Source organism: Motacilla alba, chromosome 17 (assembly GCF_015832195.1).
Source record: "Motacilla alba alba isolate MOTALB_02 chromosome 17, Motacilla_alba_V1.0_pri, whole genome shotgun sequence".
In the NCBI taxonomy this organism is placed as follows: Eukaryota; Metazoa; Chordata; class Aves; order Passeriformes; family Motacillidae; genus Motacilla; species Motacilla alba.
The window spans coordinates 9,817,201-9,834,343 of NC_052032.1; the positions used below are offsets into that span (position 1 = coordinate 9,817,201).

The 17,143-nt window shown below is 44.4% G+C and overlaps 1 protein-coding gene across 11 annotated transcripts in view; it reads right to left on the reverse strand.

The window, feature by feature from the left end:
• LOC119708987 (spermatid perinuclear RNA binding protein) overlaps positions 1-17,143 on the reverse strand; it is a 59,205-nt gene that overhangs the window by 29,686 nt on the left and 12,376 nt on the right. For 9 of the 11 annotated variants that reach the window (XM_038156111.1, XM_038156120.1, XM_038156115.1 and 6 more), the window contains exons 2-5: positions 7,007-7,176; positions 4,649-4,866; positions 3,738-3,903; positions 1,887-2,031 (exon numbers count right to left, since the gene is read on the reverse strand). In XM_038156111.1, the coding sequence (XP_038012039.1) occupies positions 1,887-2,031; positions 3,738-3,903; positions 4,649-4,866; positions 7,007-7,009 (532 nt within the window). In that variant the 5' untranslated portion in view covers positions 7,010-7,176. Of the gene's footprint in view, positions 1-1,886; positions 2,032-3,737; positions 3,904-4,648; positions 4,867-7,006; positions 7,177-7,759; positions 8,774-8,794; positions 10,767-17,143 lie in introns of those variants that run through there. The other 2 variants (XM_038156112.1, XM_038156114.1) reach the window with 2 other exon arrangements.

The window sequence follows — 17,143 nt, forward strand, 5'->3', positions numbered from 1 at the left end:
ATCTGTTTACATTTGGTTCACACTGTTCAGTGGTAGTGAAAAAATATGGCAGTGCTTTGGACATAAGTGTTTACACCAGTTTTCTCCAATTATTCTCCCTCTTCACTGGACATGAAACTTTTCTGGTCTGAATCTAAGTGATTCCAATCTAAATGGTTGGAAAGATTACAAAAAATAAAAGTATCACTTCCAACCTACTTAGTGACATCTGCATAATGCTCCATATACCTGGAAAAGGAATATGATAAATGTCTCTGTTCTTTGTGATGAATCAATGCCAAGGAACCTGGACTTTAAAATGAGATCCATGACCCTCTTCCCTGTTCTCAGCAGCTGCACAGAATGACAGTGTGTAACCACTTCAGGAGAGGTGGTGAAATCATTTTAAATTTCAAAAATATAGTAGAGACCTTTCAAAATATTTTAAGATACTGAAAAAAAATAGACCACCTACGTTTTAAGCATGAGAAAGCATAAAATTCCAACCCTCCCTTAGTCTGAGATTAATTCAGAAATTCCTGGACTTTGCTGGCATTACAGCATCAATTTTTACAAGAAAATACTTGGGCAGAAGCCTTTGTGCAAAACCGTGTCCCCCGGTGGGAACCTCACAAATCCTTCACCGTCGAATTCGTCCTGCACTTTGGGCTCTCATGAACATGGATGAGCTGCAGCAGCTCCAGGGCTGGTCTCAGCATCTTGTGGGAAGCTGAACAACTAAAGCAATATGCAGTTTATTTTTAATGGTCTTGGAAACAGCATCGTTGCTAATTTCAGAATAAACAGCCAGTGTAATGAAGGGATCTTTGCCATTCATCTGTTCTGTAAGATTTTTCTACATTCAACTGCTGCCAAAGTGTTACATGTCACTTGGAAAGGATCCTTCCTGCCATCGCCTCCAACAAAATCAGGAGAAACTGACCAACATTTCTCACCCCGTCGGTATTCCATGTGGGAGAGGGAGGAAGCAAAGGACTTGTGGCAAGTCTAGAAATGGGAAGAGAGCAACAGGGAGTTCCCTAGCCCACACGGGCCCAGCTGCCTCAGTTGTCATGACAGAGAGTGGCCAGTTGGTCAAAGGTCTGACATCATCCAGTGGCAAAGTTTCTAGGGATAGGTTTGGGAAGCGGAAGCAGAAATTACTGAAAAGATTTTAAAAATACAACAAAGTATGGCTACATTTGCTCTTCACTATTGCTCACAGTCTGTTTCCTCTCTGGTACTACAGGCCCCGTTCCTGCAGCACGGGCACGGAACTGCGCAGGACACCGCCGTGAGGGAGGAGAGCGGAAAGGACTAAGTGACAGTTTTCTAGAACTATTTTGCTCTAAGGACATGAGGTACAACGTTCAATTCAGAAGCAAAAGTGCTGTATCACAGCACCGTAACTTCAACTGTATCCCAGTTAGGAAATTCTTAAAGCCAGAAACATACACATCATCAATCAATAAAAAGTGAGGGCCAGACGACACACTGGCGAGCTTTGCAGGAGAGGGCTTTTACATAAAGAGAAACATTTTCATGAGTTTTTCAAGAAACTATGAACCAATCCCACTTGACTGACTTAATTTGCAAACAAGACTGTGCAGCGCCAGGTGGTCAAGAATTTAATAGCAAGTCTGAAAGAAAGGAGAACTAAGATCTAATTGTATGTCAGAGTTAACGCTGTAGGAATATTGCTTGAAAGGAAAAGTACACATATTTACATGAAATTTAAGTGACTGCTGTCTTTTTAAGGCACAAATAATGTAACTCATGGTGGCAATAGCCAGTCTAGTCAATACATGATGCACAATTAAAAAGCTACTTGCCAATTAACCCTGTGCTGCACAGTCAGGACATTTAGCTAGAACAGTCTTAAAACCAAGTTAAAACGCTCTGTGTACCTCCTTCCTTCTTCTCTGCTTCATCTCGGATGAGAGGGGATGTGAGTATCACCTTCAAAGTGAGCTTGGGCTCCTTTGTGTTATGGATAACAATAGCTGCCTCATTTACATGCTCCTCCACCAGATACTTCTCTTCTGTAAGTTTCTGAAAGTCACCAAGAAAGATTTCAAGACTCTCCGAATCGACTGAAAAAGTGAAGAATCTGTGTATGTGTCTCAGCTAATGAGAAGGCTACAGGGCATTGCAGTAACAAAGGCGGCCTTGTCTCCCTCATTAAAAACAATTTAAAACATTTCTTTTATAGCCAGTGCTACAACTGCCTCACAGTTTGCTCCATTAACGTGCACTGTATCGGAGTTCTCGGCAGTGATCTCTCTGCAGGTCTTTCAGCAGCCCTTTGGGACCTCTCTCACCCTCCAGAAGCACAAGGGCAGCCACACACAGCTCAGAGGCCTCCAGCCACCCCTTCTGTGTGGAGCCTGCTTCAGGTGGTTAGGATGTCTGCTCCAACCCCTTCCCTGCTGCAATCTGCTCTGCAGCTCCTGTATTGTTGGGATGGAAATGGCTGAGCATCTGCTCACATGAGCCTTCAAAGCAGCAAAGCAGAAGCTCCTGAGTCTCTGTGCCTCACTTGTTCCTTTTGTCCACTAATGGGCCTAAATCCTCCTTCACCTACAGCATCTGATCCCTCTGCAGAGCCTCTCCTTGTCTTCCGTGCCCACAACAGTTGGAGCATTTCATGAGTCAGAGTCCTCTTCCCTCATCTTCTCTGTAATCCCTCACAGTCCTTCCCCACGTGATCTTACCTGCCTGTCTCTTGAATTTATTCAGTCTTCACATATTTTAATTATGTCTGTTATTTCATTTTATCTCACTTTTTTTGAAGCACATATTAACTTCTCACTTTCAGCCCTCATTTCATGCCTCACTACAAGGTTTATTCTTTAATACTCAATACATCCCTATCATTTTCAAACAAGTAAAATTTACTCTTTACTACTCAAAAGATCCTTTGCATTTTTAGCTATGGATAGGGCCACATCTCTAGGAACCACATTAGCCCATTAAAACAAGCCCTTTGTGTGACAAAATTAATGGTGAGAACAGCTGTCAAAAAGGTAAAACGGGGAGAAAAGCAGATCAGAAGAAAAGCAGATTGAGTTTGGTTGTGGTTTGGAGAGGGGCACTTGCAGTGGAACATTTGAGGGCAGTTCCTTGGCACCAGTGTTGGTGAGTCTGGAAGCTGGACTGATTCCTCAGCCTCAGAAGTATTCCTAAACAGGCTGCAACTGCTGCCCACTGGATGCCAGCATCAGAATTAAGTAGCCATAAGTTAAAAAAACCATGTGAGGTCATGACTAACGTGAACCCAAATGAATGACCACTTAAAGTGACATGTTCTCACCTTGGCAGCACAGAGGGGTCTATGTGGGAACAGCCCAAGCAAAGCAGCTGCAATGGGGAACTGCAGGTTCAGGCAGGGGACAGCAACAGGGACTGAGTGACACACTTGAGCAGGAAAGATTTTGGCAGTTCAGCTGATGTTGGGTGGACCAGAGCACCCAAACCCACCCTGGGTTAGTTGCACACACAGAGGTCAGCTGGTCAGCTGCCCTCAGGAACTGACAGCACAAACAGGAGCAGGGCAACAACAGCAGGAAGAGGTTACATTTTGTGAGTAAGGACTCCATGTCACCACATTAAACATGTCACGTGCCCCAGATGCCATCCTAGATTCAGAGTACATTCCTTTACATCACTTGTCTTGTTGGAACAAATTCCAGCCTTTCCCCAAATAGCCCTTGCAGTGCTGTCAGCCATTGTGGGAGGACTGCTGCAAATGAACTCACCTGAATTTGAGCTGGGAGATTGTCTTTAACGATACATAACAAGGTCTTTGTGGGTTTTTCTTTGCACATGAGAACCAGCTCCAGATCCATGTCATCTTTGATCAGCAAGCCCTTTGCAACCAAGCCAATTCTCATAACGCCACATAACGTCCGACCACCTTGATCCCTGGAAATGAAACGGTTCAGGGTAATTAAAGGGGACTTTACTCTCCAGCTACAGTTTAGGGGAACCTTTCAGAGTCACAGTAAAGAATTTTCAAAGAAACATAGGGACACTTTAATTTTTGAGTGCTGAGAAAAAAGACTGTGACAAAAGCCAGTTTTGTAGACTAGGATTGTTTAAAAGCATGGAGTAAAATGCAAGAAATGCTTCTTTGACGGGCCAGCTCTTGTCTCATCCTGTTGTCTCCAAAGCATTTACTGCACACTTGGACTATTTTTTTTATAAAAAAATCAGCATCTGTGTGGGGCTGAGTTGCCAGCTGGGGTTGAACTATGGCAATAATGGAAAGTAATGGAGGGCTTACGAAACTCTGTTTGCTGGATTACAAAAACTTCTTTTTTGTGTCAGACTGCAGGAGCCCCCGAGCACATGGCTGTCGATTTGCACTGGTGTGTTCCAGGGAATTGTATTTGCTTAAAACTGCCGAAAGGTTTGTCTGCTAAATGCAACTTCACAATATCACAGTAAAATAAGCAAAGAAACAGAGTGCAACTGCTGCCCACACTGGGCTTATTGCCATTCCCTGCACTCCCCCCACGTGCTCTCACATCAAAAAGTCCAAATATATCCCCCTCCTTCTATGAACATCCATCTGCAGCAGGCCCGGGTAACACTACGACTCTTCTTTGGAGGAAAGGAGCCATTGAGAGCAGCACAGGGACACGTTGTGAGCTGAGGCTTCACTCACTTGGCACTGCCTTCTGCAGCTTCCTCCTTGGCTTCCACATCACCCTCACACTTTGCAGACTTGTTCTTTTCATCCATCCAGTCAGAGACATGCTTAAGGGCACATTCTACTGTTGAGACCATGTTCTGGACAGCTTCAAGCTCCTCTGGAGATGGATAAATGGTTGAATGTTTCACCATTACGTGGCGGTCATCGTTAGCAAAAGATCGGATCGATCTCTGTAGCGGAGTGGGAAAGAGGAAGAAAAGAGAACAAACTTACTGGAGCATTGATAGGAGACTGCCTGAATGGGAATCCTGCCTGGCAGGGAGGGTGCAGACTGGGCATAGCATGTGAAAGGAGGGCAGGCAGGGAGGGATGACTCCTGCTTTGTAGAAGTTACTGATACTGTCCAAATAGAATTTTGCATATTCTGGAAGTGCTGAGTGCAGCCACCTCTCCTGTGTTTATGCCAGGCACCAGAGCAGGAACCTTGGAGCAGGCAGTCAAAGAGCCAGTCCCCCCCAGGTTTGCTGCTGCTGCAGATGAAGTCACAGGCAGCACAGAACTGTGAGAGGCTCAGCCGCTGCGCAGGCATTTGCAAAAGCATGAATGAAGATGAGAATAAAGATAAATGGTAAGAGACTGAAATTTCTTTTAAAAAAACATTCAAATGAATAGGAAGATATTAGGAGTGCTAATTAAAAAAGCCTGCAGTGAAACTCAGAGTCCTGAGTGACACTGCTGAGGGAGGTAAACTTCACTAGTTGGGTAACCTGTTCTAGGAAGTTTTGGGCTTGCTGCAGACTGTTCAGGTGAGACTTTTTTGATCTAAACAGTGCCCCAGACCAGCTGTGATCACAGCACAGACCTGTGGCAAGGGCAGCAATAAGTCTTGGTCTCTACAGTCACTGCTGAAAGCCTCCCAGAACAGAATCACCAGCCAAACCCCTCTGTTCCTCCTACACATTAAGCACCTTAATTAGGTGTCATTTTCACCCCTTCTTCATGGGTTTGTAGCTGTACCCACTCCTAAGGACACAAAGGGCCTTTGAACAACCTCACAGCCCTCTAGGCTGGATCCTTATTAAGGAACTGTCCATGATTTCCTGGTTTATTGCACTCCCTGTGTCTCTTCCATTGAAGGTCATGACATCATTCCCTTCCTAATTTTTGTGTTCCTACCCAGCTGGATAATTTGGGGAGTAACAATTCATCTGTCAGGGGCTGGTTTTATCCCCTGCAGTTTGATAGGCTGCAGAATGCTTCCAGGAGGTCCCTCTTGTGGTTATCCACAACATGGATACTGCAGGGAAAGGGCTGAGCTGCTTTTACCAACTCACCCACCATCTTCTGCCGTACGAAATGTCAGTTCCAGCAGAGGAACAGAAACAAACTGCTCATTCCTAATTATGAGACACCTTTTCTTTTCTAATGAAAAGGGGCTAACAAGATCAACTCTTCATTACAATTCAGGCCAAAAAGAATGACAGAGTGGGACACCATTTAAAATATATTAACAGCCCTGCTTTGCAAAGTGTTCTTTCTCTCTTTTCCTCTGTAACTGGTAAAAGTCTTGGTTTAGGTCTTTTTTTAAAATACAAATATAAACATACAGCCTACCTGCAGCAACCAGCCACACAAATGTTAGCAACTGTATTTAAAATTTATTACATTTATTCTTATTTCCATTCTCTTAATAAAAACCTTAGAGGGCTTAAAAATATATAAGTATGTTTAAACTGCTCTCCAGTCATTGTTCAGCAACTGAGTAGGTTTACTGCCTTCTTGTGAACACATTTCAGAATCTCACCATGACAATACTTCATACTTGCACATCTTTACAAATCCCACATCTCAGGCATTTCTATTTGCAGCCAAACCCAGGCAAATGAGGAGCGACTCCTCACTTAAACCATACACACCAGGTATATCTGGTACACACTTCATCTGCACTGCTACGAAGAGTGCACAGAGGCACCTTCATTCACACACACAGGGATGGGAATAATCCTAACTTGCTTTTGTGAGGTAGAGGTGGAAGGGGAATGTGAGCTTTTGGTAATGAAATCTGTGAGTTCAAGGTCACTGATGCTGTTTGCTACAGCCTGCTAATGCTAGTTTTATTAGAAAACCTTATGAGCATCCCCTTCGTTGGTATTTAATAATTCATGTACTGCAGGCTCACAAGAGCACTCTTTGGCTTTAAGAGCCTGACAATACATCAGACCTCACTTGCTCTGCTCAAAGCACACAGTACCATCCCTCAGTTAGTGCAAGGTCAGAAAATCCCCTCTCTCAGGTTTGATCAGGCCCCGTGCAGGCCTGGCAGCAGCAAACACTTTCAATGCACCCCTGTGAAAGACAACAAATACCTACCATGGTTTGTTAGTGTTTCAGCTCTCTCTCCCTCCCTTTCTCCTTTTCCCTCCTCCTTGGTGTCTTTGCTAAGCACTGTTTTGCCTGACAGAACCTCTTCATAAGCCTCTCCTGACAGCTCAAGAGTTCATACAGCCAAGGTGCTCTGGGAGTCACTTTCTCTAATTCACCTGCAAAAAGAGAGAAACAACTTGAAATCAGCAGCGATGCCTTGTTGATTCCAGAAGTGGTGAATGCAGCACATGAGGCAAACCACTGATCAAAGCACCCCAGCTTCCAGATGGGACAGTCACTGATCCATTTATATCTGAGCAAACAGATGTCACTGTGGAAAGCAACTTTTTTGTGATGTGCCCACACACATGTAACGACTTTGCCATGCCAGTTAGAGCTGATCCCAGGGAGGTTTGTCAGCCACCTGGCAATCCCAGCTTCTGGGATGAGGAAGACAGGAAATCCAACATGGCAAACGTGCTCCATGTGAAACCAGCTCACAAAGTCTCTCTTTTTGTGTCGCGTGCACGTTAGGAATCAAACACACTACATTTATTACCAGAAGGAAATTCTCTGTGGAAATCCTCAGTGCAGCCGTCAGTCCTGTGTCAGATGCTGCACAAGAACCAAGTGTGCAGTAACTGCACAGGTTACAGTAACTTCAGGTTGCAGTAACTGCAAGCTGTTATTTAAAGGCAGACAAGCACATTCTAACAAACTGCAGACGTCAGACTTGCGAGGAGCTGAAATCACCCACACCTCCTGTGCTGCCCATGCACTGCCTTTCCCAGCACAGCATGGAAGAGATCCTGCAGGAGCAGCCTTCTTGTACTAAACTGGGAAACAACACCAGCACTGGCACCATAAAACTGCAAAGAAATGCTCTGTGAGAGAGAAAAGCAGAAGAACAGAGCAGGTAATGGGAGAGAGTGAAGCATAAGCTCACTGCACAGCAAGATGCTCCAGTCCTTGCAGAAAATTGCTGTTTCCCTTTCTCTACACATATTGTTGCATCAGCTCTCCAGCAACATTTTGAAGCGACTGGAAACCCAGTCAGTAAATTTCTGCAGATTGACACGCACACACACAAGGTTTCCTTTTTTCTTGTATGCTGAACCCCTTCTTCAGCAACACTTTGCATACTGTGTGTCAGAGAAGCCTGACATTGTTAGAAATTAAAAGCATGTTTGGCAACAGCAGAGGGATAGGTGAGATGACATGAAAGCTGAGGAGATACTTAAACCTGTGATGTGACAGGGAATAATTAAAATGTTGCATCCCACAGAGATTTGAATGTGACAGGGGAAAAGGTAACAGCAGATCCTGCTTCCCCATGTCCCTGGTGAGGAATGAATTCAGCAGGTTCACAGGACCAGTAGCTTTGGCAGCAAGGGCCTGATAGTTGTTTGTAAGTCACACCACTAAACTGAGGATGTAGAATTGGGTAAAACAAAAAGCCAGACAAGAACACTGTGCAGAGACCTGTCTGTCAACGAAGGGCATGTTCTTTCTTTTAAGAGATCCTGAAGTCAGACAGGGGCAGCTGGGAGGAAAACTAAGTAAAGATCACTGCTTTGGCAGTATTTATTTTGTGAACTAGTCATAAGCTCCTCCACACTCAACAGCCTTTCACCATCTCCAGAACCAGCCAGACTCTTTACAAGGTCATTTTGCTTTTTAATAATATAAACTTGAGTCAGCAAATAGCAAACTAGAGAGACTTTTATGAGACACATTTCTAGATAATCTATTTCAAATTATTTCTCTCTCCAAACTGAATTCAGCTATCTTCACCTGCTCTTCTTCCCTGTCACTCCCACATTTCACATTCTCGGTTGTTATCTTCTGTGGTAGCTGTAACTTGGCAATTCCAGGCAGAGAGAAGGGCACTGCAATGTGTTGCTGACTTCAGCATATGCCCAGTGCAATGTCTCCAGACTCCAGCAACACTCCAGGCCGGCCTCCCTCCCAAGACTACTGCAAGCTGTTGCTTATCAGCTCGCCCAGGCTGTGGCAAGCAGATGGCCAGAGATAGGTGGCTGAGCAAGTCGTGGTGCTCAGCGAGTGCTGACAGGCTGCTGCCCAGAGGGCCAGTCTGCAAACACTCGCTCCTGGGGGAAGCCCTGCTGTGCCGGGTGCTTCTCAGGTTCTTGAAAAATCCAGACCAGGCTGGGAACCAATGTGCCACAGCCACAAGAGGGGTTAATCTCTGCTGGGCTGATGAAAACACCAGCACCTCTCCATACTCTGCCCTAGCAGTGTATGGAGCAGTCACCTGCCTTCTTGTTTTCAAGACAAGTAAAGGTTGTTGGATGAAGGTATTTATGAGCTCTTTACCTGCCCTTTTTTTCAGCAGTGCATGGCTGAAGTCAGGGCACAGACAGATGAATTACAAAGGCATCTTTATTATAAAATTCAGAAAGCTGGGAAAAAATCCTGAAAATTGAGTTGAAGCTGATACACGATGTCTTCCAAGTCATTAACATCCTACGAATATTTCAGGAACGCGCATAGGAGTGAAACCCTAATTTAGTTCAGACTTTGAGAAAACATTTTCAACAAAAGCACTAAACAGGAGGGAGTTTACTATAAAAGTGCAGACACAATATACAGAATAAAGTACATTTGACAGCACACAGAATTAAATTAAGGAAAACCAAAATCAAATCTGCTCCAACCATATGGACTAAGGCAGCATAACATAGCTCAGCACCAAATACATCAGAAAGCATTATGTGAAGTGAGCAGCAATTCCATAAATCCAACAGCCTCATTCCACTACCAGACTACAGCAGGATATTTGGTCCTGCATCCTCAGGGAAGTAACAGTTGATGCTCAGACTAAAAAGCACAATATTTAAATGTGTGGCTCTCTTACCTAGGGGCAGCCACCCACACTTGCAAGAAAACTCATACAGGAAGCTCCTTGCATTACTGAGACCTTGGTGACCTTGAAAAAGTCACTTCTGCTCTGCATCGTGTGCCCCTAAAGTGTAAAACCAGAGTAAATAATCTCTGTCTCCAAAGCAGGTCACAGTGGAGCCGCGCAGAGTCTGCAGTGTGGTTTAAAATCACTGGGGATTTGACACATTAGAAATGTTATTAAAACACCATGACAGTGTAGCAGCGTTTCCATTAAACATCCCATCCTTCACAGAGGAAGTTTATGCTTTGGCTCAAGACAAGCAAAAAGAATTTCAGATGAGGCTTTTGTAGTAGGAGATCTTCCTGCATCTGCAGCTGCATTCCCAGGGGACAGACAGTTAAACAGCCAGGGCTGATGAATGTGCTCAGCTACCTCCGAGTGCCTGTACGGGAGGTGAAAAGGTGGGAGAGACAGGTACTTGCATTCCCTGGAAACTGAACTACCAGAATGAGGGTGCTCTGAGCCTCTAGAAAGGAGACATGAACTGTGTCTGGCAGCCCAGTATCCCCCTGCAGCAGCACCTTGCACAGAAGCGTTACTGGTGCAACAGAGAAGAGAAAACTGGGGTCACTGGACACCAGAGCTCCAAACCCTCACTTCAGTGAGCTGCTCTCCAGGCTCCTGGCCAGGCCAAGCAGAACACCATGAAAATTGGTTTCAAATGCTCCATCAAGAAGGCACACGCTAACAATACTCAGCTGAAGCATTAAAACACCCTCCACCTTCCAGATCCACCCCGACACCAGTATCTGCCATGGGAAACTGCAGTTTGCACCGTGCAGCACCCCAAGAGCAGACAGAGTTTATACTGACAGGGCAGCAAGAACAACAGAGGTTGCTAATAAGAAAGCAACGAGTATCTAACACAGCCCGAGGTGTATCACACACAATAACAGAAAATAACTGGAATTTATACCGGTTTTTGTTACCTTCAAAAGTCAGAGGCTTGCAACTTCGAATTGGAAGTTTATTTTAGCCTCTGCTTTGCAGTCAGGAGACAGGTAATTTTTCATCACACCACACAAAATGCTGCTGAAAATATGTTGTGTTTTTCTGCAGTATAATTTTATTGCTGGCCTTCTGCCAAGAGTCTTTCTGGCAGCATCTCCCACAGTTGGAAACTGTGTATCTGGGTCAGAAAAGACAAGCCGCTTTTCAGAACAGCTCAATACATTTGGCAGAGATGCTGATATTGTAATTGAACTCTTTCAGCAACTCTCTTTATGATGTACCCAGACACCAAACAAAACAAGATCTGCAGTGTTGATTAATGTCAAAATAACTGACAGAGAAATATCAAAATAGTTTTCCCTCATGTTAAAAGAATCAGCAAACCGTGGGGGAACAGATAAGAAATACAATTCATGAGGATTCAGAGAGGAGCACAGGGCAGAGAAATCTGCAAAATATGACTGACCCGTGCCTTGTGCAGATATTCACTATTTAAAATCCCAGCTCCTTGTATGGAACTGTCCCTTCCCCACACAAAGAGAAATCCTGGCCACTCAGAGCCTCAGCAGCACTGTGGAGAACAGTGCCCTGTAACACTGGGACACATATTTAACAGCTTCCAACAGTATGCTCAGCATCCAGTTTCACCTGGAGACTGTGTATTCATAGGAGTTCTATTATTTTCCATGTAATGCATTTCCTGGCAAAGTTGCATCTGGGATAACCTTTAGAAGGCTGGAATTTTCCATCCAAATGAATAATTACAAAGCAACACTATAGTTAGAAGCTGAAAAGGTACTTCCTCTGGCAAACTCTTACACTTCATACAGCAAATACTGGAGTCTGGGATTACTCCTGCCTGTTCAGTTCTCCTAACATTTCAGTCAAAGGCTCCTGTGCTCGCAGATCTCTCGGGAGCAGCCCCTGCCAGGCAGCCCCACAGCCAGCTCTACGTGCCAAAAACAGGGGAGGCACAAACTTGATAACCAGATCTGGAACCACAGCACATGTAGCCATCAGAACAGAGAAATCAAAGTCACCTTCCAGGCTCTGGAGCTTGACAAGGCTCACAGTGCAAGGAGCACAGCTGCCCACTTGTCAGCGGGCAGGGAGCTGCTGGAGAGCCCCTGGGGAGAATCCATCTGTGCCAAGGCGGGACCCTCGGGTCAGGGATGCAGCTGAGAATCACTGAACACATGGAGTCCCCTCCACTGTGGAGTCAGCAATGGAAAAAGAGCCAAAAGAAATCACACTGGTACAGTAATTAAAGAAGTTCAAGAATCAAAGGCAAGCAATTGCCTAATCTAAATTAATGCATTAAGGTAAAGGAAACGGGGATGTGTGGAGTGTAGCTCATATTTTTAGCTCCTGGAAAGAAGGTGAAAAGATGGTCTAAGGGGAAATCATTACCAGCCTAACAGGAAGGTTAAAAAAGGAACGACAGAGGCACTGTGTGAGCACGTATGCAATCATTTGAGGAAAAAAATGCTCTATTTCAGATAGAATCACACCATCCAGTCTCAGAAAGAAACAGACATTAGTAGAAATAACTGCAGCTATTGAATTGTAATGTATAAGAAAGATAAGAGTTTTGGAAAGAATATAAATCCTCCTGGGATTGAACCTACTACAGACTCCTGAGGACAGGAAGGTATTCACCACACTCACCAGGTGGTCTTCAGAGCAGCACACCAGCTGCAGACTTCAAGGTATTTTTTACATCTCCCTCTAGATTTTTATCTGGCTTCACATTCCCTGAAACCTGTACAACCCCCAGCAGAGTCAAGGCTACAGAGGGGCTCTAATGAAATAATTTTGAAACTGCCTTCACCTCCTGGTATGGGTGTCAAGATACAAGACTGACTGGAGACAGACCAAGTGCAAAAAGTTTTAAAAACTGGCTGCTGACACTTAAATAACAAATTGACACATGAACAGTTTAATGTTTTTTCCTGTTCAAACAGTAAGAAATATGCAAAACTGAATTGCCTGTAAAACTGAGCACTGCAGAAGACAAAATATCTTGAAGGGTGCATTTCTTGGCAGGTGTCTTAAATAAAAAGTTACAGATTAGATAATACATAAATAATGAATAGCAAAGTATTCATTTGAGACAAGGCAGAAACCACCACTGGATTCTCAGTGTCTGTGAAACACTGAACTGATTTGTGACTTGAGACACCCTGATGTTGCATTCCTGCTTTCCTGGCTGAACTGGTCAAAGGAAACATCAAGGTACTTCGCAGTCATAATGTGACATCCACACTCAAAATCATCTGAAACTCTTAACTCAGACTGCATTCATTTACAGTTGAAAAATTAACTAAATTAATAACAGAATTACATTACACTGAAGTGACACTCACCATCTGCAATGTCATTTTCCCAGAGACAGAGCTGGTTTAAGCAAAATTCTGGATCCATGCCTGGAATGACATCACATTCTCCAAAAGAGAATCACAGTTCTACCTCCTCCACCCAGTTTGTGCCATGCTGGGTCCTCACCACGCCAGCCCTGTCCTGCATCACACCCCAGCCCCAAAGCCTTGCACAGCTGCAGACTCCCAGAGACTCCCCACATCCCTGGACTCGTGAGCACTGCCTTTACCTGCTCGGCTTTCGCTGGCCCAGAAACCAGCCCAGGAAACGCCACGATGTTGAGGAGATTCAGAACAGGGACATTGCTTCCCCAGCACCCTCCAGCTTCACTGAAATAGCTGCAGTGCCCCAGTTTCTTTGCTGCTGTGATTCATATCCCATAGAAGATGGGATTCTGCAGGTGGACACGAGCTGCAGCCCAGCAGCCATGGGGGAACTGCCGCCAGGGAGCAAAGGCACACTCATGGAAGGGGCTGGAAAGCATGGCATTCCCTCTGTGCTGGCAAGAAATAAAATACAATTTCAACAAAAAGAAGGAGGCTGGAGCCCTAACTGTCCTACAGTACCACTGGATCTGCTTGTATTGGTGGTTTGCACTTTTTATCAGATCCATGAGGCAACAGCCAAACACGTTGGCTCTACTGTCTGTCCCCTGCTCTGCAGCCCAGGCTAATGCATGTCCTGGGAATTAGTAAGAGGAAAGAGACAAGCAGCATGGATTCCAAAGCTCTGGCTAGAAACAAATTCAGTAATTCTTACAAATAACACAATGCAAATACGTGTTTGAGAGTCGTGTTTCCCAGTGTTTACATGAAGTGTCGAAGCATTAAGAAGTTTTTAAGAATAAATGCTCTCCTTCTGACTAAAATTTCAGCAACCCTCAGCGGTGCAGTTTAAGGAAGTTTCTCCCCAGAATGTGTTCCCTGATGTCAGTTATACAGACCTGTGTTTGCAGTATTGCAAACCCCCTTGGTTACTGTGCCTGGCTGCCTTTCAGCCAGTTTAAACATTCATGACTCTCCTCTGAAATGCATTTTCTAGTATGTCAGTCTGCTGCCTCAGTGACTTTTTTTTTTTTTTTTAATTAAAGAGAGAAGATTTAAAAGGATTTGGAATGGAAGATCACTAGACTCTGTGAGTATTGTGTAAAAAGCTCTTGTGCTCCCAGCCAGTGCACATCCTCCATCAGACTTTTCCCATGTTTTAGTTCCACTCTGAGTCCTGAACAAGTTCAGGATAATTTTTTACTTCCTGACTAATTGGCTGTTTTGTCAAAGAACACATTGTCAAACTTTCTGGGTTACTAAAAGCTCAAGGTTTTAAGTGTTTTCTCTTGCCATCTCTTGCCCATTCAACCACATTATTTTAAGTTTGATTCAATGTTACAACGTGCAATGCCACAGAAAGGTCTGAAACAGAATTTTAAACTAAAATCTTGGGCTGTTTAGGGAACAAATTTGGCTCTTTTGACGCCCTTCAGAACCCAGCACCCGTTCAGCAGAGAGCACTGGGGTTTGTCTCTGGGGGAGGGTACCCTGGCATCCACTGTCAGCCTCAGAACACAATTATTTGCTTCAAATCCATTATATCCCTACCAAAAGATTTGAATTAGGTTACTTAGGCATGAAAGCTAGCAACAATACCCATCACAGTAAAGCACCACGCCAGCCTGAGATGGCAGAGAAAGAACTGTCATGTGTGACCCCACTCCACCATTTGCCTTGGACAAGATCTTGTAGTAGGAAGTCCCAGCTTGGCTGAGAGAAAGAAAAAGAGCCACAAACATATTTAGAGATGAACAGAATTAGTAAATAAAAACAAAAGTCCTATTTCCCTGGAAAATCTTGAGTCTAAAAATATTTTAGATGGGCTCAATGCAGCATCCTCTTGCCTCAGCAGGCCTCCACTGCACGCATGTGCTGTCACATCTGCCAGCTTCACTTGCAAAACTCATCTGTTATTCCCCTCTCCACTTCACACGGCACAGTACAGCCATGGAAATGAAAAAAAGGATGACTTTAGCAGGCACCATCAGTGGTGGAAATGCTCAGTTTGTAGACCACAAGCTAGGTTACAAAATTTATTTCTCAGCCTAAGTTCTATATATTACTCTAATCCTTAGGAACATCCTGAGATGCGTAATGAATTCCACAGCCTTTTTTTGTTGCTTATTTTTAATAGGTCATTGAAATTAAAAAAAAAAAAAGTTAAATTAGGTGTCTGTAATACTGCACTCTCCAGTGTCTTTGGAGAACAGAACTGTGCTAAGTAATTGATCTCAAACTTGAGAAGCTACAGTTAATCTTTTTTTATCTTTTGAATTTCAAATAAAATCTGGGGGGAGAAAAAGGAGCTCCCAGGATAAACGCACCAGTCCCAGGTGGATGGTGTTTTTAAACCACAGACACAACTTAGCTGGTTTGGCCTCTTCCTTTACATTTCCTACAGGGCTATGAATTAGTTTAATTTCTCTTTATAGACAGTGATGTCATCTCCATCATGCCACTCACAAGAGCACCAACGACACTTCCAGCTCTTCATTTGCTAAAGAAACTTCCTCAGCCTTTGCATTCTCCTCCAGACAACACACCCTGTCCTCCCACCAGCAGCAAGCAACCAAAATCTCTGAACAGCAAAACAGGATCAACATCCTGGGAGGCACCACACCTGCCAGGAGCCCCGGGAAGCCCCTCGGGCAGGTCAGGAGCCCCTCGGGCAGGTCAGGAGCCCCTCGGGCAGGCTGGCACACGCACGGGGGTGTGGCGCAGCTGCTGCAGCTCCAGGAGCAGGGACAAGCCCCTCTTTCTCTAGGAGGAGCAAACAGCCTGGCCAATCAATATCAGCATTCTAAATGCTCTCAGCCTTGCAGGGACATCAGCTCTCCACAACAGAACTCTCTCCCCAAAGCTCCTTTCATACACTTGAGCTGCTAAAAGTAACACTTGGAATTACTGTCCAGGGAAAGACTAGAGAAAAACAATCAAAGTTGGTTTATTTTGGGCCATTAGCTGCAATTTGTGACTGGCCACTTCAGTTCCCCCAGTAACAGGAAACCTGCTGTGCCTAAATGCAACACTGATGGGGTTTATTTTATTTCTCCAAAGGAGTTGCACTCGGGGAGCCGCAGCCTGTCAGGGTAGGAGAGCACACGGTGCCGGATGCAGAGGCAGGATCAAAAGCAGGATTAGAAACCAGCTGCCACAGACTGAGGGTGTTCTCCTCAGGTGGGCAGAGAGACAGAAACCCTTTCATCCCTCAGTCCAGATTAGAGTGTAAATGTTTTTATTGCCTGCTTCGCTACCTGTGGAAATCTGTGTCCATGTCACCATCATTACATTGAACTCTGCTCTTGTCAGCACAAAAAACCTGCCTGGTTTTCAGTCCAAAACTGTACTTTTAGTGATATAATAATATCAGATTATAATGCCATCAATCTATCTTATTCCAGTTAAACAGAATTCATCTCTATAACCTGATGCTTCTGTGTTAGTGAAAATAATCCTTTTTTTAAAAAAAAGTACACAAATACTATGTGCACTGAAGGAGCACTTGGTTCTGCTGGTTTATGAGGTCTTCACCTTGCACAGCTCCTCTGTTATGGAAACAAAAGTCCTTGTATTGGGCTTTCTCAGGGATATTTGCAAACTCCTACACTTGCTGTAACGGGGTGTTCAGAAACAGTTCTTGCTGGCCTGGGAAAGTTAGGTCATTATTTATTAACTGCAGAAATACATTGAAGAAAACAATAACAAGGTAAAAGAACATTCTTGCAAAGGCTTGTTGCTTGTTTTGACAGAAACACAAGGTAATTAAACCTGGCTAACACCTTTTCACTGAGCATTCTGCTCCAAAGCATTTATAATTCACACTGCAGAACCAGGGACAGA